At 40.5% G+C, this 25,631-nt stretch overlaps 2 protein-coding genes across 2 annotated transcripts in view; both read right to left on the reverse strand.

Annotated features, from left to right (window-relative positions):
- The window catches only part of tppp (tubulin polymerization promoting protein), an 85,631-nt gene extending 62,479 nt beyond the window's left edge, over window positions 1-23,152 (reverse strand). Inside the window, exon 1 of the mRNA XM_066716019.1 lies at window positions 23,037-23,152. The gene's annotated coding sequence lies outside the window, so the exon portion shown is untranslated. The remainder of the gene's footprint in view (window positions 1-23,036) is intronic.
- The window catches only part of zdhhc11 (zDHHC palmitoyltransferase 11), a 65,532-nt gene continuing 48,223 nt past the window's right edge, over window positions 8,323-25,631 (reverse strand). Inside the window, 1 exon segment of the mRNA XM_066714581.1 lies at window positions 8,323-8,614. Within this exon segment, the coding sequence (XP_066570678.1) occupies window positions 8,323-8,614 (292 nt within the window).

Consider the following 25,631-nt stretch of genomic DNA (forward strand, 5'->3'; position numbering starts at 1 on the left):
ATTACCTAATTTTAGAAACTTTAGTTTGTTTTTGCTTGTGCCAGTGCTGAATGACACTCCTCCCCAGCAAAAGTAAATGTGTGTAATGAACCCATATATGGACTGCAATGTGTACATGTTTCCTGTGCTTCTATTAATATATTTGTGACACTTTTACAGAGCACGCCCCTTTTTTCTGTACAGCACTTTTTGGAATAGCGAGTAGACAGAGAGAGAAGTGGGGATTAACACGGGTATAGCATTGTCTGTCCGTTTGTACAGTGTAATATTTAAGTGTTACAACTGGGTGAAAGAATATGGAGGACGTTGAATCATCAACGTTGATTCACCGTTGAAAATTCAATGTCGATTCCATTTGCAAATCCAATCAATTTTCAATGTATATTCCATGTTGAAATATGACATTGAAACAACATTGTTTCTAATGTAATCTAATGTATACAACATTGAAATTTTGTTGCAAATTGGTTGGATTTGCAAATGGAATCAATGTTGATTCAGTGTCGATTCAACGTTGAAATATGACGTTGAAACAACGTTGTTTCTAATGTATTTTGCCTGCTGGGAATCCTGCCTTCCCTTTACAATACAGTCAGTCTGGCGCTAAAGTGGCGATTTCTACCTGTCTACAGTCTTTCATATGCTTGAAAAACTCACGCATTGTACAGCATTGCAGGTGTTTTCTTAAAACTGTACTCAGATTGAGTGGATACAGTGATTACCCCACAAATAAACATGGATTCGAAACAGAGATTGAAGAGAGCTTGTGTTGGACATGCCATGTATATGAACATGGCTGATTCAGGGGGCATCAGTGATACTGGGAATGACAGTGATGATTCATGGGTTTGTCCCAGTGTTGTGAAAACATTGCGAATGAAATGCCAGGTCCAAATGGCACCGAGTGCTTTTACTCTACTGATCAATACACGATTGCTACTGCACGTAGTACAGAGTGCAATAATGCAGGCACATCACACGCAAAATAATGATTCATGGACATTATCAGCAGAGGAGCATTTATTGCAATGCTATATTTTTGTGGAGTAAAAGTGTTCACCTGGAGAGGGCTGTCAAATTGCAGTGTGAGGTACCAGCTCATGCAGGGAAAGTGCAGAAATGTGTCTTGTGTGGACTGTCCCTAACTGTCAGGTATGCAGGCTAAATATACACTCACCTAAAGGATTATTAGGAACACCTGTTCAATTTCTCATTAATGCAATTATCTAACCAACCAATCACATGGCAGTTGCATCAATGCATTTAGGGGTGTGGTCCTGGTCAAGACAATCTCCTGAACTCCAAACTGAATGTCTGAATGGGAAAGAAAGGTGATTTAAGCAATTTTGAGCGTGGCATGGTTGTTGGTGCCAGACGGGCCGGTCTGAGTATTTCACAGTCTGCTCAGTTACTGGGATTTTCACGCACAACCATTTCTAGGGTTTACAAAGAATGGTGTGAAAAGGGAAAAACATCCAGTATGCGGCAGTCCTGTGGGAGAAAATGCCTTGTTGATGCTAGAGGTCAGAGGAGAATGGGCCGACTGATTCAAGCTGATAGAAGAGCAACTTTGACTGAAATAACCACTCGTTACAACCGAGGTATGCAGCAAAGCATTTGTGAAGCCACAACACGTACAACCTTGAGGCGGATGGGCTACAACAGCAGAAGACCCCACCGGGTACCACTCATCTCCACTACAAATAGGAAAAAGAGGCTACAATTTGCACAAGCTCACCAAAATTGGACAAAATTGGACTGGAAAAATGTTGCCTGGTCTGATGAGTCTCGATTTCTGTTGAGACATTCAGATGGTAGAGTCAGAATTTGGCGTAAACAGAATGAGAACATGGATCCATCATGCCTTGTTACCACTGTGCAGGCTGGTGGTGGTGGTGTAATGGTGTGGGGGATGTTTTCTTGGCACACTTTAGGCCCCTTAGTGCCAATTGGGCATCGTTTAAATGCCACGGCCTACCTGAGCATTGTTTCTGACCATGTCCATCCCTTTATGACCACCATGTACCCATCCTCTGATGGCTACTTCCAGCAGGATAATGCACCATGTCACAAAGGTCGCATCATTTCAAATTGGTTTCTTGAACATGACAATGAGTTCACTTTACTAAACTGGCCCCCACAGTCACCAGATCTCAACCCAATAGAGCATCTTTGGGATGTGGTGGAACGGGAGCTTCGTGCCCTGGATGTGCATCCCACAAATCTCCATCAACTACAAGATGCTATCCTATCAATATGGGCCAACATTTCTAAAGAATGCTTTCAGCACCTTGTTGAATCAATGCCACGTAGAATTAAGGCAGTTCTGAAGGCGAAAGGGGGTCAAACACAGTATTAGTATGGTGTTCCTAATAATCCTTTAGGTGAGTGTATAGTAAATAGTTTATTGAAATACACTGCTTTTATTCACTGTAGCTTTGTATGTTGAAAACAAAGTTTACACGATGTTGAAAATGTTTACTTTAGTGTACAATTATGTTTTGATAAATGCAATTATGGCTGTGCGATATGACGATATATATATCGTGTCACGATAGAAAAATGCCTATCGTTTCATATTATGATCTATCGTTTATGTCGTTGTGTTGCAAATCCCACTCTTTACAGGAATATTCTTCGTCATTTGGATGATGCTTTGTGTTCTTCCTGGTCCTTCACACGTGCCGGATGCAGGCAAGAAATTTGCATTCAGACAACTCAAACAAACGTGAAGGAGAGTGAACTTGACACAGAATAACCAAAATAACCAAAAGATACTTTAATGCACAATTGCACACATTCTGCCCCGCTCTCATTGCCAGGCTAAACTCGATCTGCAAGTACCCCAGAAAATACACGATCGCACCCCCCACCCCCGCTAATTTAGATGTATATAATTTGTATAAAAATAAATAATACAGTTTGTTTGCATTTTAATAAATTGGAAAGCAATGCAAACAGATGCAGAAAGTTTAATTTTCTTTTTATTAAGATGGTAAAGTTGTACAACATTTATTATTATAATTATTATTATTATTATTATTATTATTATTATAACTATTTTTTATTTACACATGCTGTACCGGTAAGTAGCATCGAAATGCGACAGTCAGAGAAGAAATGTACCTGTCTAGCAGATGTTAAATGCCCAACTATAAACCCAGAGGTGGTAAATCTACCTGAATCTATACCATTTTACAGCGCATGTGTTGCGTGATTACTATTACTTGTGTTATTGTTGTTATGCGACAGTAAATCATACTGTGTATATGTATATACATCGATCAGCCATAACATTATGACCACCTGCATAATATTGTGTAAGTGTCACAGTAGGTGACAGCTGGGTTTCACTAATTTATTTTTTTTTTTATTTTTTTTTAATTTTCCACTTTCTTATATATTATACATATTGTTTCTTTATGAATTCATTCACTTGCACTTATTTTGTTTTGCTTTCATCACTTGATTACTTTATTGCTCTATGATTTGCACGTGTGTTTTATTTCCTTATTACCCAGCCAATCACTTGCCCTCTTTTGGGACATACCATGCACTTTCTCTGGAACTCTTCAACCACGCCCTGACCCCCAGGTGGATAAAGGCTGGTTGGTCCAGGTAGATGAGAGGCAAGGAGACGAGAGCACAGAAGGGAACAGATCAGAAACGCGCAGCAGCGCAATGGTGCGGTGGGAGGTGGTGGCTCTCTCTGCACAGTAGATGGGGCTGGGCAGCGCATGAGGCGAGGTGACGAGAGCGCCATCTGGCTGGGAGATAGTTGGACGAGATAATGAACGAGGGAAAGAGGTAATAGGCTTGCAAAGAGGAAATCCCACAGGGCCCCGATATCATGCTTACCTAGTGGTGGTAGTGCGTGGTGTTGCTGTCTGTGGGGACAAGCCTAGGGGCATGTGCATTTTCACTTTTTACACAATATAGGGATTAGTTTTAGTTTATTTTTAGGGCTTTTATTTAGAATCCTTAGAGTTTCATTTCTCATTTGTTTAGATTAGGGTAGGGGTTTTATAGTTATGGCCTGGGTCAGTAAGTATTTTTAAACCATTTTTAGTTATTAGTAATTGTCCCTTTATTTATTGTATTGTTGTCTTTTATGGATCTGCCTTTGTTTTTACTAATAAATACTGTACATGTATTGAACTTGGTCTCTGTTGGTGTGCTGAGATCGAAACGTCCTGTGCGGAACGAGTTCTCTGTCTCCGTAATCAAACAGAGTGGCGTAGTCGAATATTAAAAAATTAGGTGTTTTTTCCCGTGACAACACACCCGTGGCACAGGACATAGGTCCCCCTTTTGCCACCAAAACCGCCCTGACCCATCGAGGCATGGACTCCACTAGACCTCTGAAGGTGTGCTGTGGTATCTGGCACGAAGACGTTAGCAGCAGATCCTTTAAGTCCTGTAAATTGCGAGGTGGGGCCTCCATGGATCGGACTTGTTTGTCCAGCACATCCCACAGATGTTCGATTGGATTGAGATCTGAGGAATTTGGAGGCCAAGTCAACACCTTGAACTCGTGATTCATCAGACCAGGCTACCCTCAATTGCTCCGTGGTCCAGTTCTGATGCTCACGTGCCCTTTGTAGGTGCTTTCAGCAGTAGACAGGGGTCAGCATGGGCACCCTGAATGGACTGCACCTACACAGCCCCATACGCAACAAACTGCGATGCTCTGTATGTTCTGACACCTTTCAGAACCAGCATTAACTTTTTAAGCAATTTGAGCTACAGTAGCTCGTCTGTTGGATCGGACCACACAGGCCAGCCTTCGCTCCCCACGTGCATCAATGAGCCTTGGCTGCCCATGACCCTGTCACCGGTTCACCACTTTTCCTTCTTTGGACCACTTTTGATAGGTACTGACCACAGCAGACCGGGAACACCCCACAAGAGCTGTATTATTTTGTAGATTGATTGGATAAAAACAATAAATATTGAGATATATATCGTGTTTCGCCCAAACTTCTAAAAATATCTAGATATTTTTAAGTCATATCGCCGAGCCCTAAATGCAAGTTATTTTTTTACTATAAAATATTGCTTTTGAGCATTACTCCAATATTTACGTTTACACTTGTTTCATTCTCTTATTGTATGCCGTTTATGAGCTTTTTGCTTATTGTAGGCTATATAGTTATTCATGTTTTGACTGCAGTGTGTGTGTTTAGAAAAAAGTGATTTGTTATTTATAGCAATAATATTAATGTTTTATGATCATATTTCAATTTAAATACTACATTTGTGCAATGTAATCGTTGGATTTGATGTTCATGAATAAAACTTCTGCATTTTATACGATGGTTTGCCTTTGATTATCATATCACAGCTGTTAAAGATGTGGAAGGCAAGTTAGAAATTCCTTTCTCACACCTGTTTTACTTTATTTATCCTTAAGAAAGATAAGCTAGAAGGTCAGGCCAGAAGGTAGTTTGTCCTCTGTTTGTTATTTACGATGAGAACCTTGGAGACAATGTCAAACGGTATGATTTAAGTGCCTGTTCCCTAAATCCATGTGTTGACTTATGAACTCTGTTCTATAATGATATATATTCTGCTTAGCTAGCTTTTAAGATAACATAGTAATGACTTTCTAATTATAACCAGATCTTTGTCTTCTGTGTGTATAAAAAAGCTCTGACTTTTAGAATGAAGGCAGAGCAACTTTGGATTCTTCTTGACTCACTGTTTCTCTCCACATCATGTGTAATAAAGGCATTGCAACGAATGCTCCAACCAAAATTGAAGACTGTGTTTCTTCAACAAAGAGCTGTCGGTTACAATGACTGGCTTTGGCGCTTGTAGGTAGTTCAAAATGTCGGCGCTTCTAGTGTTAAAGAATATTCGCACTAAATCAAGAGACTTTTGTGTGTAGTTTGCAACTGTGCTGATGAATATCCAAATTGGTGATGAACTGATACTGGTGATGAAATGTACCCATGATGACGTCTGCGTGTGCGTGATGAAAAGTGTGGTTATGAAAATACGTAGACCCGAAAATAGCCAGCCTCTTGTTTCTGTAGCCATAACATTATCCCCCTCTTGGCGGAGACGGCTACGGAGTCGAGGAGCAGGTACAGTGGGATGGGCAGCATGAAAGTTAGAAATGAGGGAAGGGTCAAGGACATCGGAGGCAGGAACCCAGAAGCGCTCCTCCAGGCCGTAACCCTCCCAGTCCACCAGGTATTGCAAGGGACCCCGGAGCCGACGGGAGCAGAGCAGAGAGTGCACCGTGTAAGCAGGACCGTCATCTAGATCTAGAGGGGGAGGAGGAGGAGGAGCAGCAGGAGATGAGATAAGAAGGAGAAGGTGAGGAATCTGACACCAAAGGCTTCAATAGGGAGACATGGAAAGTGGGTGCAATCCTGTAGAGAGGGGGCAACTGCAGGCAGTAGGCGATCGGCTTGACCTGGCGCGATGTATCAGGGACTGAGCTTCTTGGAATGGAGCTTCAGCTTAATGTCCCGTGTGCACAGCCAAACCTCCTGTCCCGGCAGATAGTGTGGCACTGCGCGTACTCGCGCATGCCCAGGGTAAGAAGTGACTCCACTGCAGTAGGAGCGCAGAAACCTATTGATTTCCTGGTTTAGGCACTCTGTCTGTCCATTTGACTTGGGGTGATACCTGGTTGTGAGACTGACATTCACGTTGAGCGCCTTGAGAACTGGGGACCTGTGTCGGAGACAATGTCCTCTGACAGCCAGTAGACGCTTTTCAATCATGTGTTCTGCATCTCTGCTGTCACAAGAGCTGTGGGGAGTCCTTTCAGTGGAATGAGCAGCCCTTGGAAAACCGATCAATGGCTACCAGGATGGTGGTGTAGCCCTGTGATTTGGGAAGATCGGTGACAAAATCCATGGCAATTTGGGATCACGAACAATGAGGGACAGGAAGCGGCTCGAGCACACCTGCGGGGAAGTTTCTGGTGGCTTTGGACCGTGCACAGGTGGAGCAGGCATCGACGAACCTGGTGACATCACACACTAAACCGGGTCACCAGAATTTCCCCAGACAAAGGCGATGGTGCAGCTGACACCTGGGTTACCGGAGGCAGTGGATCCACCACAGCAAGTGGGGATGCACTGATGACAGGATGTAGGTCCGGTTCGCTGGACAAGCGGAAGGAGCCAGATCAGAATCTGGCCCAGATGTTCCACTGAATGGGAGCCAGAATGCAGGAGAGAGTCAGGATGTATTCTGCAGACTGAGGAGCAGGAGAGGAGTCAAACTGGTGAGAGAAGGAGTCAGCTTTGACATTCTTTGATCCTGGGCGGTAGGTGAGCATGAACTGGAAACGGGTGAAGAAGAGCACCCAATGCGCCTGACGGGTGTTGAGTCATTGTGCCGACTGGATGTACTCCAGCTAGTGTCTCCACTTCTAGAAAGCCAGTTTGACAGCGAGGAGCTCACGGTTGCCGATGTCATAATTACGCTCTGCCAGTGACAGCTTTCAGGAGAAGAAAGTGCAGGGGTGGAGCTTGGGCGGCTACCCATGTCACTGAGAAAGCATTGCCCCCATTCCGGATTCTGAGGCATCCACCTCCACGATGAACGGAAAAGAATGGTCTGGGTGTCTCAGGATGGGAGCAGTGGTAAACAATGGTAATCAGTGTTTTGAGGCAGGCGAATGCGGCAGTAGCAGTCTGTCCAGGTGAAAGTCCTGGGGGATCCCTTTAACAAAGATGTTAGTGGACAGGCAACAGTGCTAAAATTGCAGATTAATAGAATTGATAGAAGATCGCAAAGCCCAGGAAGCGGTGCAGTTCCTTCACAGTGCGGGGCTGAGGCTAGTCGGCGAGAGCACCCACCTTCTCCAGGTCCATGTGCACGTCAATGACACAACCCAGGAAACCCATGCGCTGGCGGTGGAATTCGCACTTCTCCACCTTGACATAGGGCCTGTTTCGCAGCAGACACTGGAGCATTTGTCGCACCTGGGAAACATGTTCAGAGAAGGAGGAAGAGTAGCTCAAGATGTCATCAATGTAGACAATGACGAACTGATGCAGGAAGGGTCTTAGAGCCTCATTCACGAATGCCTGGAAGACAGAAGGGGCATTGACGAGACCGAATGGCATGACCAGGTATTCGTAATGGCCCATGTTTGTGATGAATGTTGTTTTCCATTCATCCCCCTCTTAAAACTGGATGAGATTGTAGGCACTGCGCAGGTCCAATTTCGTGAAGTAACGGGCTCCTCTTATTTGCTCCAGGGCGGCTGACACTAAGGGCAGCAGGTACCGGTACTTCACAGTTATTGCATTGAGCCCCCTGTAGTCGATGCAGGGCCAAAGACCCCTGTCCTTCTTAGAAAGCGAAAAAGAAGCTGGCAGCGGCAGGTGACACGGAAGGACAGATGATTCCCAGATCCAGAGCCTCCTTGATGTACTCCTCCATGGCCTGTGATTCTGGGAGAGAGAAGGGGTAAATACGTCCTCTGGGAGGAGAGGTGCCTGAAAGGATGTCAATGGCACAGTCCCCGGATCGGTGTGGTGGCAAACGGGAAGCCTTGATCTTGCTGAACACCGCAGCCAGATCTGCGTATCCAAGGGGAATCTGTGTCGGAGCAGAGAGAAGGGGGCTCTCTATGTGTGTGGCCCTGCAGGGTTGAGACAAGTACCGGGAAAAACAGTTCTCCCCCTAGGATATTATGTCCCCATCAGTCCAGGAAATGACTGGGTTGTGGTGAAAGAGCCAAGGCAGGCCGAGAATGATGTCCGCCCCAGGAGAGTCAATCATGTATTTCCCCTGAACAGACAGCTGGACCGGCTGGACAGAAGCTGTAGGTGCAGCAGCAGGAGCTGTAGCAGCTATCACCAGGGAAGCAGGCAGTTGCTCAGTTAGGTGCTTGAGAAGCTGTTCCAGGGCAGTCTCAATTTGTGGAGCGTCTGCTTATGTTCCCCGAGCTTGACCCTTTGGGCAGCGAGGGTGGTCAGCACCACTCGGTCCATTAGCGGCAAAGTTTTCTGTCACGGTCCACAGGACACGGGAAGAGGGGACCCAGTTGCGGTGCGTGGTAGAGGTGTTCAGACAGGCCTGGGTCAGATATCGGTAGGACAGGGCAATCAAAGGTTAGGCAAAGACGTGGTCATGGTCACAGGCAAGAGTCATGCGATCAAGCAAACAGGGAATCAAGGAAAATCCAAGGTCGTGGTCGGGAGGTAAATCAGGAGGTCAAGGATACAAGGCTATAACAAGGCACGGGGAGACTGCTCGGAGATGTAGCTAACACTGACAAAACTTTGCAGGGGTTTATATGTTGAGCAGATTGAAGCAAGGAACCAAGTTTGGAGGTGCAGGGCAAATGGGAGTAGAGGGTGATTGTGCACATGGTGTTCAGGAATGTTGATTGAATGAAGTGACTGGTAAGGAAGGGTGATGGCAACATCTAGTGGGGAGAAGTGGAAGTGCTTAGACTGGGTTTGAAGGGATGCTGAACTGTAGCTTTGATAACGGCTATATCAAAAACTACAATTATGTATATTTGCTAATATAAAACAACAAGCCATTTAGCCATCTATTTTATGTAAAATACTGGCAGTGTTCTCCTATCTATTCCACTGATGCAAAAGCTGTATGTCTGCCAACCTGTCTCGAAAACACACGCTGCCACAGTGCATGCTGGAACTTGAGCTGGTTGAGGATTTACACTGCCAGGATCAAATGCTAGCGATGCGGATCTGTACCATCTCCCTGAGAGGTACATTTAATCCAATCGCCGAGCGTTTACAATGCCATTTGTGATCCTGATCCTGATCAAATGCTACCGATGTACACTCACCTAAAGGATTATTAGGAACATCTGTTCAATTTCTCATTAATGCAATTATCTAACCAACCAATCACATGGCAGTTGCTTCAATGCATTTAGGGGTGTGGTCCTGGTCAAGACAATCTCCTGAACTCCAAACTGAATGTCTCAATGGGAAAGAAAGGTGATTTAAGCAATTTTGAGCGTGGCATGGTTGTTGGTGCCAGACGGGCCGCTCTGAGTATTTCACAATCTGCTCAGTTACTGGGATTTTCACGCACAACCATTTCTAGGGTTTACAAAGAATGGTGTGAAAAGGGAAAAACATCCAGTATGCGGCAGTCCTGTGGGCGAAAATGCCTTGTTGATGCTAGAGGTCAGAGGAGAATGGGCCGACTGATTCAAGCTGATAGAAGAGCAACTTTGACTGAAATAACCACTCGTTACAACCGAGGTATGCAGCAAAGCATTTGTGAAGCCACAACACGTACAACCTTGAGGCAGATGGGCTACAACAACAGAAGATCCCACCGGGTACCACTCATCTCCACTACAAATAGGAAAAAGAGGCTACAATTTGCACAAGCTCACCAAAATTGGACAGTTGAAGACTGGAAAAATGTTGCCTGGTCTGATGAGTCTCGATTTCTGTTGAGACATTCAGATGGTAGAGTCAGAATTTGGCGTAAACAGAATGAGAACATGGATCCATCATGCCTTGTTACCACTGTACAGGCTGGTGGTGGTGGTGTAATGGTGTGGGGGATGTTTTCTTGGCACACTTTAGGCCCCTTAGTGCGAATGGGGCATCGTTTAAATACCACGGCCTACCTGAGCATTGTTTCTGACCATGTCCATCCCTTTATGACCACCATGTACCCATCCTCTGATGGCTACTTCCAGCAGGATAATGCACCATGTCACAAAGGTCGAATCATTTCAAATTGGTTTCTTGAACATGACAATGAGTTCACTGTACTAAACTGGCCCCCACAGTCACCAGATCTCAACCTAATAGAGCATCTTTGGGATGTGGTGGAACGGGAGCTTCGTGCCCTGGATGTGCATCCCACAAATCTCCATCAACTGCAAGATGCTATCCTATCAATATGGGCCAACATTTCTAAAGAATGCTTTCAGCACCTTGTTGAATCAATGCCACGTAGAATTAAGGCAGTTCTGAAGGCGAAAGGGGGTCAAACACAGTATTAGTATGGTGTTCCTAATAATTCTTTAGGTGAGTGTATAAACTTATGGGCCAAAACATATGCATAATATCACAAATACAATGTTCCAAATCAGTACAAACAGTTATCATAAGGTTTAAAAGATGCTTTTAATGTTCTGATTATCCATTATCAAAGTGAACCCCCAACCTAACACATAGTATTATAAGGCTTCCAATGCCCATTTGATCGTCAGACACTCTTTTTCTACAGTTGAATGTTTCTCCTCCCATAGAAGTAGTTTCCGGCTGAGATAATACAGGGCACTCCTCCCTTTCCAGCACCTGTGATAAGACAGATCCAAGTCATCTCAGAGCTTTCTGTATGTACCAGCATGAATTTTGTAAAGTCTGGTGCTTACAGGTCGGTGACCTATTTAAGTTAATCAAATGCAGACTGTGCTTAGGTGGACCACTGCATCATAAACGGCTGTTTATTTCTGGTCATTTCCGTAAGGGGATTATGCTTGGTTGTGAAGTTTTCCACAAAGTGGCGATAGTAGCTTACTAGTCCAAGGTAGCCGCATACTTGTTTCTTATTTACCGAGGCCAGTGTTGAATTGCAGGAATTTTATTCTCTTGTGTATTAACCAGACTGCCAATCATACAGCCAAGATATTCCACTTCATGCAATCATAGTCTACATTTCTGGAGATTTGCTGTTTAAGGGATACTTCGGTATGTTGTTACTTTAGCCTGATTGTTAACTCACCCATACAAATCCATGGAAACGTTTTTTAATTCTGTGCGTCCAGTCTAAAGAAATTTTAATGTATTGTTTCGTTAGCATAGCACAATTGCTGGAAGCAAATAGTTACAAATCTCTGGCACTCAAAAGCCAGCTAATATATCTTTTTAATACTAAAAAGCTTGGCCATTTGTCATTTGTAGTCTTGCAATACTATACATAGTAAATCAACAGTTCAATAAATGTGTTAATGTACTGGTAATCATAAGAAATTCGTTTCCACATACTTTCTGATTTACAGACTACTTTTGGTCTGCCTTGCGCTCTGTGTTTTCATTCATGCACAGAAAGCATATCCTTGCACCTGCCTCATCACAGCTGATGAAATGAATAGTTTGGTGAGATAGTTCCAAAAGAAACATATATAAGCTTGTTTGTCAAAATACTTTTGATTTTTTAGATTTGTAGAGAATACTTAATGTACAAAACCCCAGCTTTTAAGTATTTAAAAGATCTAAAAATAAATTGGAATTGCCAATAATTTGTTACAGATTTATTGTGCATCATAGATTTACATTATATTTGTTAAAATAATTGATTTAATTATTTAATAAAGCATTGGCAATGCTAAAGCGTCAGTCTCAAATTTTGTATCTATGGTGCTGACAATGCTGTTCACGGCTTCATTGTGTGATGATAAATTGACATTCATCTCTGCTCACAAGGAGGCAACAGTAGTTTTAATTCAGCTTAACATGATCTCTGCATCATCTCTTTTGTCTCACAGCCACAGTTAGGCTGTCTCAGCAACTTTTCAGAGCTGCAATTCTGCAGATTTCAGCCACTTGTTTTGTTCCTTTGTTTAGAGATTAGAGATGGCAGCAGCACCACTGAAATGTTGTCCAGGTTTGAAATAAAGCACAATAATCCCATTTGGTACCAGTACCAAAATTTTGGAATCATGACAACACTAATGCTCACTTCATAATGACTATATTGTCCAGATATGCAGTGGATTGCTGGCTGTATGGTCGTAGAAAGAGGTCCATCATTTGCTGGAACATAGCCAAGGTTCCAAGGCAACATCTTGTACTGAAGTCTGTGGAGAATGCCATTTTTGGTTTAGCTTGATGTGTGAGTGGTACCTGCAGCCTTTAGTTAAGTTCAGAGTGCTGACAAATTGAGCTTTTCCCAGTTGGTATGGGATATGCGTCAAACTCAGATTCCTTTCTTTTCCTTGCGAAAATCATTACAAATCCTTAGTTACCCATCTTGTTTTGGTACCAATGCAATAGGACTATTCCAGGCACTTTGGGACTCCAATGATCCTAAGGTCCAGCATTATTTTTATTTAGGCTAGTCTTGAGAACCCTTCGGGCTTCCTGGATGCAATAGGGTTTCACTTGCATTGTTATTCCCAGGGAGGGTTATATATTGTGTGTCATGAGTTTTCTGGAATACTGGAGAATACATCAGTGTTTTTTAATTGACAAAATCCAGGGTAGCTTGTGGTTGAGAGTGAGACAACTTGGGACCTACGTGTACCTCATCTTGGGGATTTCCATTGCTCTGTGGTTCTAGGAGATGAGCGAAGATGCTGTCTTGTCTATGCCTTTTCTTAAAGATGCTGACATGGAATAATTGTAAAGGTTTCCACCTATCAGGGTGGGAAACTTTATAGTGAAGAGGACACAACATTTCCTGTACTCGATAGGGGCCCCTCCAACTTGCTAGGAATGTGTTTGGGGATGGTATACTGAAGTCTGTATTTGTTTCATAGGCCACCAGACCCCTATTCCATTTTTTTGTCCTAATTTAGCGAACTCTTATCTAACTTAGCAATACACCATGATAAACTCATTATTGTAACATACATATTGACATTAAAGATGACCTTAAAGTTTCTTGTCTCTATTGGAGTCTGTAGGCTTCACTCAGCATGTGTCAGGACCCACACATCGTCAAAATCACATGCTAGATCTAGTTATTACCCGTGGGGTAGAGATTCACAACCTAATAATATCACCCCAAAACCAGACCATTTCTGACCACTGCCTTATTACATTTGAGCTGCTTGGAGTAGAAACAGACACATATGAGAGTAACATAGAAACTCATTGCCTAAATCCTACTGCTATTCATAAATTTACAACTCTGTAGCCTAATACTAGCTTTATCAAAACAGGATCTGTAGATTAATTATTAAATCATTTCAACAATACACTAAGCAAAGCTTTAGACACAGTAGCCCCATTAAGGACACGACATATTAAACCAACAAAATGCTCACCATGTTTTAACGAGCTCACTCACTCACTTAAAACAGAATGCCATAAATGGAGAGCAATACAATTAGAGGTCTTCCATATGGCATGGAATGACAATAAAATACAAGAAGGCCCTGTCCTCTGCTAGGTCTACCTACTACTCTAATTTATTAGATATGCATAAGAATAACCCACTTTTTCTTTTAAACACAATAGCAACACTTACTAATCAGCAGGTAAAGCCTTCAGAGGTTATCCCTCCCAATATCACCTGCAATGACTTCATGGATAATTTCAATAGCAAAGTCGACGGCATTAGAAAACAGATAGAACTGGAAACAAATACTATAGCCAATGCATGCAGTCCGTTACAGTCCCTGCCTACCTTAGACTTGTTTAACACAGTAAATCACCAAGAATTAGTCTCTTAATTAATAAAATGAAAACAACAACCTGCGCACTAGAACCTATACCCACTAAACTACTAAAACAATCTCTGCCATTAATTATTCACCTAATATACAATATTATTAATGCCTCTTTATCTTCAGGATCTGTTCCCAAATCGTTTAAAATAGCTGTAATTAAAACACTTCTTAAGAAATCTAGTGCCGACCCTAACTTACTTAAACACTATTGATGTATTTCACACCTTCCCTTCCTTTCTAAGGTTCTAGAGAAATTAGTAGCAAACCAATTGCAAGCCTTTTTAACTGATAATCATCATAAGAAATTTCAATCAGGCTTCCGCTATGGCCACAGTACAGAAACAGCCCTGTAAAAAGTATTAAACAACGTGTTTCATGTTTTAGTCCTCCGAATCAGGGCACGCCACTATCATTATTTTATTAGACTTAAGTGTGGCTTTTGACACAATTGACCACCAAATCTTGATACATCGCTTAGAAAACCTTGTTGGCCTGTCCCACAATGTTCTATCATGGTTTAAATGATATCTGTCAAACAGACTCCAATATGTACAGATTAATGAGAACCAATCAAATGTAACTGAGGTTAAGTACGGAGTCCCACAGGGCTTAGTCCTCGGACCTATACTTTCTTCATTGTACATGCTCCCTTTAGGTGATATCACTTGATGACATAATTTTAACTTCCACAGTTACGCAGACGACACACAATTAAATCTGTCAGTAAATCCTAACAATACCATAGACCTAGAAAAACGAATCTGCTGCTTGTCTGAGATTAAAACATGGATGACAAGTAATTTTCTTATACTTAATTCTGACAAAACAGAAGTCCTAATTTTAGGGGACAACTGTTCATCATACACTGACAAAACTGAGTAATGATAATGGAGATGGCACAAAACCTGGGTGTCATCTATGATATAAATCTATCCTATGAATCACACATTCAAAATGTGTCAAGATCTTCCTTCCTCCAGCTTAGAAACATTGCTAGACTGAGACAATTCCTCTCATTACATGACACTGAGAAATTGATACACACATTTGTTACATCTACATTGGATTACTGTAATGCCATTCTGTCAGTCAGCACAAACAGAGCTATTTCTGTTAGTCCAAAACGCTGCTGCAAGAATTCTAACTAAAACAAAAAAACATGACCATATCACTCCAGTATTTGCTTCTCTTCACTGGCTCCCAGTGCGCTACAGGATAGACTTTAAAGTTCTCTTACTAGTATTTAAAGCACAGGACTGGCACCTCCCTACTTAAAATATCTCCTTATCGAATACACTCGGCCATTGAGATCCCAAGAAGCCGGTTACTTAGTGGTCCCTAAAATACACAAGAAAACTGCAGGTGGTCGAGCATTCAGTTATAGGGCCCCGAAACTGTGGCACAATCTTCCAGGCAATGTATGAGATGCCTTCTCTGTCTTAGCCTTTAAATCACAGCTGAAGACTCATCTGTTCAGTCTCTGTTTTTCTAGCCCATAGTGCCGCTGGTGTGCCATGGACATGCAATGCACAATTGTCTTTTTGTCTTCCAGCAACCCCCCTCCGATGCACCCCACCACCCAAGGTCTGACGAGCCACTGCCACCCAAAGGCTGTTGATGGTCCAACCCCTCCTACCTCCCATGGCCGGCGAGAGGCCTCCTCCAGAGGGAAGACCACAGCCAGCCAGCCAGATTTAATTTGAATTACTCTGTGTTCCTGAATACACTTTACATACCCGTTTGTGACTTTTCCTAAATACAGTATATTTATTAAATATGCCTACAGCTTTAGCTGCATAAACATTATAAGTTATAAGTTATAAACACATTTACCTAGAATACATTATATTATTAAATGCCTTCCCTTTACAATACAGTCAGTCTCACGCTCAAGTCGCAATCTCTAACTCGCCTGTCTTTCATGTGCTTGAAAAACACATGCATTGTATAGCATTACAAGTGTCTTCTTACAACTGTAGTCAGATTGAGTGGACACAGAGTGATTATGCCGAAAGTAAACAATTGTTTCTTTTATTCGTTTTGACTGTGCAGTGTACACGTTAAAAAAAAAAAAAAAAAAATTATATATATATATATATATATATATATATATATATATATATATATATATATTCCATTTAAATACTCCATTTGTACTTGTTTTAGGTATTTGTTTGCCTTTCATTATTAGCCTATGCACAGAGTTTAAAGAGCTATCTGTTCAAATGAGGCTCTTGTAGGTAGTTCAAAATGTTGGTGCTTCTAGTGTTAACTACACTCACCTAAAGGATTATTAGGAACACCATACTAATACTGTGTTTGACCACCTTTCGCCTTCAGAACTGCCTTAATTCTACGTGGCATTGATTCAACAAGGTGCTGAAAGCATTCTTTAGAAATGTTGGCCCATATTGATAGGATAGCATCTTGCAGTTGATGGAGATTTGTGGGATGCACATCCAGGGCACGAAGCTCCTGTTCCACCACATCCCAAAGATGCTCTATTGGGTTGAGATCTGGTGACTGTGGGGGCCAGTTTAGTACAGTGAACTCATTGTCATGTTCAAGAAACCAATTTGAAATGATTCGACCTTTGTGACATGGTGCATTATCCTGCTGGAAGTAGCCATCAGAGGATGGGTACATGGTGGTCATAAAGGGATGGACATGGTCAGAAACAATGCTCAGGTAGGCCGTGGCATTTAAACGATGCCCAATTGGCACTAAGGGGCCTAAAGTGTGCCAAGAAAACATCCCCCACACAATTACACCACCACCACCAGCCTGCACAGTGGTAACAAGGCATGATGGATCCATGTTCTCATTCTGTTTACGCCAAATTCTGACTCTGCCATCTGAATGTCTCAACAGAAATCGAGACTCATCAGACCAGGCAACATTTTTCCAGTCTTCAACTGTCCAATTTTGGTGAGCTTGTGCAAATTGTAGCCTCTTTTTCCTATTTGTAGTGGAGATGAGTGGTACCCGGTGGGGTCTTCTGCTGTTGTAGCCCATCCGCCTCAAGGTTGTATGTGTTGTGGCTTCACAAATGCTTTGCTGCATACCTCAGTTGTAACGAGTGGTTATTTCAGTCTAAGTTGCTCTTCTATCAGCTTGAATCAGTCGGCCCATTCTCCTCTGACCTCTAGCATCAACAAGGCATTTTCGCCCACAGGACTGCCGCATACTGGATGTTTTTCCCTTTTCACACCATTCTTTGTAAACCCTAGAAATGGTTGTGCGTGAAAATCCCAGTAACTGAGCAGATTGTGAAATACTCAGACCGGCCCGTCTGGCACCAACAACCATGCCACGCTCAAAATTGCTTAAATCACCTTTCTTTCCCATTCAGACATTCAGTTTGGAGTTCAGGAGATTGTCTTGACCAGGACCACACCCCTAAATGCATTGAAGCAACTGCCATGTGATTGGTTGGTTAGATAATTGCATTACTGAGAAATTGAACAGGTGTTCCTAATAATCCTTTAGGTGAGTGTATATAATCACCAGTCATAATGAGAAAAAAAAAATCTGCTTGATTAAATACAGAAAATATTGATCATTGATCAATTCATTAACTGATTAATCACCCCTATTAATTGATTATGCATGACAAATATTTCGACTATCGATAATTCCACAGCTGTTGTAGGCAACTATTAGAATAGTCACCACCCATTGAGAATAAGATTAAATTAATTGCAATTTAATGCAATGAGACAATTACTGCTATTGCAATAAATTCAGAACTTTATTTTAAAATACTTAGCTAAGACAACAACTTAAAAAATCTTGTTAAATAAACATTAATAAACATTAGGCTATGTAAAAAAATAAACAAACTTCTATGTTATTTACAATTTCAAATTAACTTTAAAGGTAGTGTTATATATATTTTTTAAAGGAACCCCGATTATCTGAAAAAGGAAGCACTGCCCAAGGGGGAGGGGATTTTGTGCACTTCCATAGGAACCCAATCAAAACGTCACTCTATCAAAGCTGCCATTGGCCCCTGCACATGTCACTCAAAATAGGTCCCTTACCACTTCCTGTTCTATAAAACGTGACGTCTGCGCAGGTTCATCCTCTTTTGCCAGGAAATCGGACTCCCATGCGACCTTGCAACCCTCGGGCAGTGCTTCCTTTTTCAGATAACCGGGGTTTCAGATAACCTATCATTATCTGTCAGAAGCACTGCCCAAGGGGGAGGGGTTACTGTATAACAAAACCATTGCAAGGGAGGAGGCAGCGAGCTGATAAGAGTGTCTCCCCCAAGGTGTACAACTAGGGGGTACAACTCCAGACAGTAGTCTCAGGGGCCCCATAGGGCCGCACCTGACTGCCCAAGAGCGAGGACTGCAAATCATGCTCTTACTGGGAACTGTCTAGAATCAGCATATACAAAGCGGGGCTACAGAGGTCAACTATTACACCCTCCACTTACAATAGCAAGGCTGGCTGCTCTACTAGTGCGTGGGCAATTGTGTGGGCAATCAAGCAACTTGTGCGGCCTCTGCGCATATCATAGCAGTGGACCCCTGATCCAAAGGAGCGGGGCCACAGACCCACTGAAAATCAACATAATACACAGTTGGTTATTCACCAAAGTAGCCAAACTGAACACAACAGCATACACAGTGTGGCTGCAGGAATTTCATGCTGCCTCCGTGCAGCACAGGAGTATCCTCGCTCAACTGACCAGTACAGAGCAGACAGCTCCACTATGCTGTTAAACTTACAATGTTGTTCAAATTAACTATATACACCACGGGGCGCAAGAGCCAGCTCATGCACCACACGCAGAATATCAGAGCTCTCTACTTGCACAAGTGAGGCTCCACCAGCTCTACAATGTCATCACAAATTAACTATATAGTCAACTTGGGTTTAGACAAGGTAGATCATGCCTTAGTAATGTATTAGAATTGTTTGAATATGCAACTGCAGCTGTAGATCACGTGAAAGCATATGATATGACATACTTAGATTTTCAAAAAGCTTTTGATAAGGTTCCACACCAAAGACTGATCCTCAAATTGGAAGCTGTAGGTATTCAGGGTAATGTGTAAGTAGATGGATTATGAACTGGTTAATGTATAGGAAACAGAGGGTATTGAATATAGGAGTTGCTTCTAACTGGAGTGAGTTTGTTAGTGGAGTTCCACAGGGATCAGTACTAGGGCCTGTGCTTCACACAGAGAGTTGTCACAATCTGGAATAAATCTGGAATGAATGGTTGAAGCTGAAAATTTGGGAACATTCAAAAATAGACTGGATAGTATCCTGGGATCACTTAGTTATCTGGGTCAAATGGCCTCCTTTCTTATGTTCTTATGTACATAGCTAATCCAGTCTTTTTGATAACCTTGATGGTTTTAATTTTCAACTTGCACTTAAACACTTTGTTTATAATGTTGCTGCATTCAATATATTTGAGGGGAATGACTACTCTGTAGTTCTGAGGAGAGTCTGTTTACAGTTCACAAGATGTCATTAAAAATATTATTTGAAATAGACTTCCTTTGTGTTGATTAATTTAATTAGGTGATTCTACGTTTAAATATTGATGATTACAAGCTTGTGGAAAAATGTGATTAATTGCGATTAATCACAGCAAATTGTGTGATTAATTAGTTAATATTTTTAATCGATTCACAGCCCTAATATATATATATATATATATATGGGCTGTAACGATACGCGAACTGCAACCGAAATCGCGATACAAATATCCACGATCCCGTGTCGTGGTTCGAGAACTTTTTTTTTATTTTTTATTTGTATATATATATGTTTCACATATAATGCTCTATAGAATTACATAGCATGAACCGCGACACACGCCCCTCTCCAATCCCAGCAGCCATCAGTTACAGATGCAGCCCCTTGAGCTCTTTACACACACTACAATAAAATTCCACTACAACAAAATTCATTTTCTCACGTCACAGTACACATTACATCTAAATCATGAAATTATTATTCTATTTAGTTAGTAAGTTAAGGAAAGTATGACTTTACACTTGTTTTAGCGTCTTCCAACTACGTGTCATGTGACCACTTTTCCAATCACGGGTCCACGCCTGCAAAGTTTAGCTATTCAGTTATGTCAAGATGGCTAATAACTATGAAACTGCAGACCCTCCAGGCACATACAACTCAGTAGTATGGGAATATTTTGGATATCCAGTGGAGTATAGGGATGGCAATCGTGTTGTAGACAGAACACATACAATTTGCCGTAAGTGTTTCACAAAACTTCCTCAGGTGACAGGCAACATATCAAATATGCACACGCATATCAGAAGACATCATCCCGACATTGATCTAAGCGGTACACGGAAGAAATCTCAACATCATCAGGTTACTCTTCCTAATGCCTTTCAAATGAAGTTACTAGCCAACTCCGACCGTGCTCAAAATATTACCAACGCAATCGGCGCTTTCATGGTCCTGAATATTTGCCCCTCTTCAGAATTAAACAAAACTAAATAATAAAAATATTTCTGTGTAAACATAATTCAAGTAAGTTTAAAGTTTTTCTTTAGGAACACCATCATGTCCACATGTACATGATGTTACTGTAATATTCAAATACAATATATTACTGAATTTAAATTTACAGTATCTAACTGGCAGCAGGGTTTCTGGCATAATACTGTTTTTTGTATTACTGCATCATTAATGTAAGCTAAGCAGAATCTTACTGTAACCATAAATACAGTATCGAGCTGTGAACCGAACCATGGATTTTGTGTATCGTTACAGCCCTGATATATATATTACTTTAAAAATTATCTTGCTAGCCTTGACAGTTGTAGACCCCCACCAAAAACTGACAAGGTGTACGATTATATTAAACAATGGCATGAAAATCACAGGACCCAATGGCAAACAGAGCAAGATCATCAGAAAAACAACACAATCTGTGGAACATCTAGTGAATCACCACATTATTCAGTGAGGCATACCTGATTTATGATAAATCTTAGAAGATTATATTAATTTAATATATGAGTTTCTCTCAAATCATTGTTTATTTCATTAACAGAAACAGAAAGTGTTTTTTGTTTTTAATATATAAATCACAGTGAGCACAAACTCTTTAATATTAATGTACAATAATATTTGACTACACCAATATTGCTTAAATCTAAGATATTCTTGATCATTTTGACAGGTCTTGTTATGCAACTTTTTTTCTTTACTGTGTAGTTAAGCAGCCCACTAATTAATTAAACAAAATGAACATGTTTCAGTAAACTAGCTTTATAGCTTTTTCAGATCCAAGAATCCCTTACAGTGTTTAACTTTAAATTTAAATTTAATGAGCGCTGGTAAAGTGCACCAAGCCTTAAGGAAATTAAGCCTCATAAGTGGAACCCACATTGTGAAACACAAAGAGCCATATTCATATCACTGCATTTACAATCATAGCCCTAATGAGGATAAAAATGAAGAGTGGGGAAGTGGCATATACATTTTTTAGTGCTAGTTTAAGTTAATGTTTAACTCACTCACAAATGTATATTAGAACAAAAATAAACAGTATCATAATTTTAAATTCTCACGTGTTTGTATGTTTCTGTCTTTTTGTTTATAAATAGTTATCTAATAGGTTTAGTAGTTGAAAAAAAACAATGATATTCCAGTAATAAATAATGTAAAAGTATGGTCTTCAATAGTATCCATGATAATACAACTGCAAAACAATGCAAACATCACCACGAAAATTTCTAAACGGTTATTATTATTCTGAAATTAATTCATTGCTTCAGAACAACCACAAAAAAGTATTTTGCACCTGTTGTCGAATTGAGCCCTCGTTTATCTCATTGCAAATATGATGGTTCTCGCCTTAGGTCTACGATAGGTAGTATATTTCGAAAAAAATGAAAACTTCATTAACTGTAAATTCACTTTGTTGTGTGTAGCCTTACATGGAAATCTTCACACGCACACATATCACTTTCAAGCAAGAATTATCCATCGATCAAGTCGAACATGTAATGTTAATTCATTTTTCTGAATGCAAGTTTTAAGTCTATATATCAAACTGCATCAAATACAATAAGCAATATTACAAAAATTGCAAACCTTTCAGACAATGATGTTTCAATTAATTCTTGCACGGTGGAATGGAAAACATAAATAAATATTATGGGTGGCTGAAAGAGCTCGGTTATATAAACTTCTAACAGCACTGTGGTGCATTTGCCTGTATGCTGGCGATACTTCAACGTGACCATTGTTATTGTATACACAATGTCTGCCCCAGTGCTGTGGATTCAAAGCAATACATTTTATTTTTAGTAGTTAGACAGTTCCCAATAAATCCAAAATTTAGCTGATTTAAATGAGTGATAATAAACAATGTGTGGTTGCGTAACGCATGATTAAAACAAAACCGAAAGTAACAGCATTTTAAATACAAACCCTAAAAAGCCTTTTATTTTATTTTTAACTTATTACGATACGTTGATTACATTCTTGTAGGCTATATTATTTTCAAACTGCACAAAAATATCTATACCAAAACTACTAAATGCATTTCAACAATGAAACCGCTAACATCTATCAATAACGTAAACCATGAGTATAAGAAAATCAAATCCAATCACATTAAATGATTCCAACGGCAGGGGACAAAAAAAGTAACCACCTGATAATTGGACTACTGGCGACAATCCCTTCTCCGACGTCCACTCTTTTAGTCTACTGTAACATTCAAGTGTAGTATCTTCGCATTCACAACAGCATGGATGATGACCGTCCCGCTGATTTGTCGAAAGCCAATGGAAAATGACACAAGTCCCTTACTATCTGATTGGCTGTGGTGTTGTTAGTTGTATGAGCTACTACAGCTTTTTTGTAGCATGGTTATCTTACGTAGTTTCAACATGGAGATATTTCGGGTTTTGCCTTAAAAGGATAGCTGACGTGTTGAAGGTTAACCATTTTGTTCTAAACGTTTAGTAATTTAAACATATATTGTTGCAGTCAATTAATAGTTTAGATATCCTTCTGTTCCAAAAGTCCATGCTCTAATACAATATGTGTACATTTTCTGTTTTCTCTGAATCTTGGTGTGGGAAGTGCAGAGTGAAAGAAAAATTGAAAATTCTCGTTTGAAGTAGTAAGATATATTGCGTGTGAATGTCTAAGTATTATTACATTAAATTAAAATATATGTTTGTTCTGACTTTGATTTTATATTTCTTAATTAGGCTAAATATTAAAAGATAGGGTGTATTAATTCACAGTATTTTGCGCACAGTAATGATATATATAGTTTTAGGCTATCGCATATAGAAACATCAAAGTATACTGAACAAAAATATAATTGCAACATGCAACAGTTTAAAAGATTTTACTAAGTTACAGTTCATTTAAGTAAATCAGTCAATTGAAATACATTCATTAGGCCCTAATCTACATTTCAAGTCTCAAGTTTTGAGGGAGCATGCAATTAGAATGTTGATTGCAGGAATATCTATTGGAGCTGCAGTCAGGTCTAGACCCTGGTGAGGATAGTCCGACAGTTGTGCAGAATTTTTCTGTTGTGTAAACCCACAGTTTCATCAGCTGTCTGGGTGGCTGTGTAACTACACAATGATTTGGTTTTGTGTATATCTCAGTCAAGTTCTCTCTTCCTGCACTAGAGTAGATTAAGATACCTGAATCTGTCTTTCTAGGGAATACCTGTCAGTCCATGAATGAATCTGGTCAATCTTCATTGCACCCTTTCTAGTGCAGCAGTATCCATTTTGTAGCATGGTTACCAAAAAAAGAACACAAATTTATTGTATAACTTAAATGTCTTCCATACGTTGTTTTAATGTTTGTATTGCTTTTTCACTGTCCACTGTCAACAAAAAATATTAAATTGAAGACTTCAACAACAAATATTAAATTGCAGACTATATTTATCTTTTTGCCACCTGCATGTAGTACTTCAGTTGCATCTGCACTACCAGTCAACAGTTTTAGAACACCTACATTTTTCCAGTTTTCATTGAAATTTACACAGTTTAATGTCTCAATGTACTCTGAAATTAAAGCATGGAACAAAAAAATAATTGGAGATAAAAAATAAATCATGGAATCGTTTTGTTTAACAAAATGTAACCCCTTAAACTGACAAACCCCTCTGGTACCAGATCTGTGTGCTTCTCTTTAATCCCATGTGCATGTGAAGCATTCTCTGATGTGAATTTTTGTTTATACCCCCATCACTTTAACATTAACCCCCCCCCCCCCCTTCACATTCTGAAATGGGGGGGTGGGAGGATATTTGGTCAGAGTAGGAATACAAAATCTCAGAAAATATTGACAATTATGACATATTCTGGAACCAGACAGTCTATGGATTAAAGCAAGACCATCCAAGTTTTGGTAGAAGCCACACACACCCGTACAGAGTTCAAAATGTCAAGATAGAAAACTCTGTTTACAGTGTATTAATACACAACGATTTTACATAATTGGATCTGAACTTCTCATTGTTTGATAGAACATCAAATAATATATACTGGATTAATCGTTAGGTTGTTCTGAACAGAACAAGCCTATTTGCAAAGAAAGCTCATTGAAACTGAGTGATCTGTGACCGTCTCAATGAGACCTCCCCCCCCCAACGCCCCAGAGCACACTGTGCGTTTACCCCCCAGGTTCTGAATAATGGCAGACAATGCAGAAACTTTAAATCGGATGTCTTTGAGAATGAAACGCGCCGGTAGCCAGGAGAATAAGCTTTCAGATGATGTGCGTATTGTAGGAATACAGTGTAACTTCTATGCACAGGAGCTGCGCGTAACACTGCCAAATAATGATTAAGAGGCTGTATTAACACAGTATATTACTCTGAAATGTACATTATTTTTCAGTTTTTGGTAACCTAAACTTTTTTTTTAACCTCTGGCAGTTTACCGCTTACCTTTGTACCATTTCAGGTTATTCACTGAACTTGAACTGCTTAAATTTAAATAAAAACTGGAAAAATGGGGGTGTTCTAAAACTTTTGACCAGTAGTGTGTATATATATATGTTATAGGCTATAATACAAATTTTGTGTAATTTTCTGGGTATGGTCAGAGAAGGTATCATTGTCCATTAATATTAATATATTAATGCACAATGATACCTTCTCTGACCAAACCCAGAAAATGACACAAAACTCACATATACAGTTAGGTCCTTAAAAATAGGACAGTGACACAATTTTTCATAATTTTGGCTCTGTACGCCACCACAATTT

Source organism: Amia ocellicauda, chromosome 10 (genome assembly GCF_036373705.1).
Source record: "Amia ocellicauda isolate fAmiCal2 chromosome 10, fAmiCal2.hap1, whole genome shotgun sequence".
Classification (NCBI taxonomy): domain Eukaryota; kingdom Metazoa; phylum Chordata; class Actinopteri; order Amiiformes; family Amiidae; genus Amia; species Amia ocellicauda.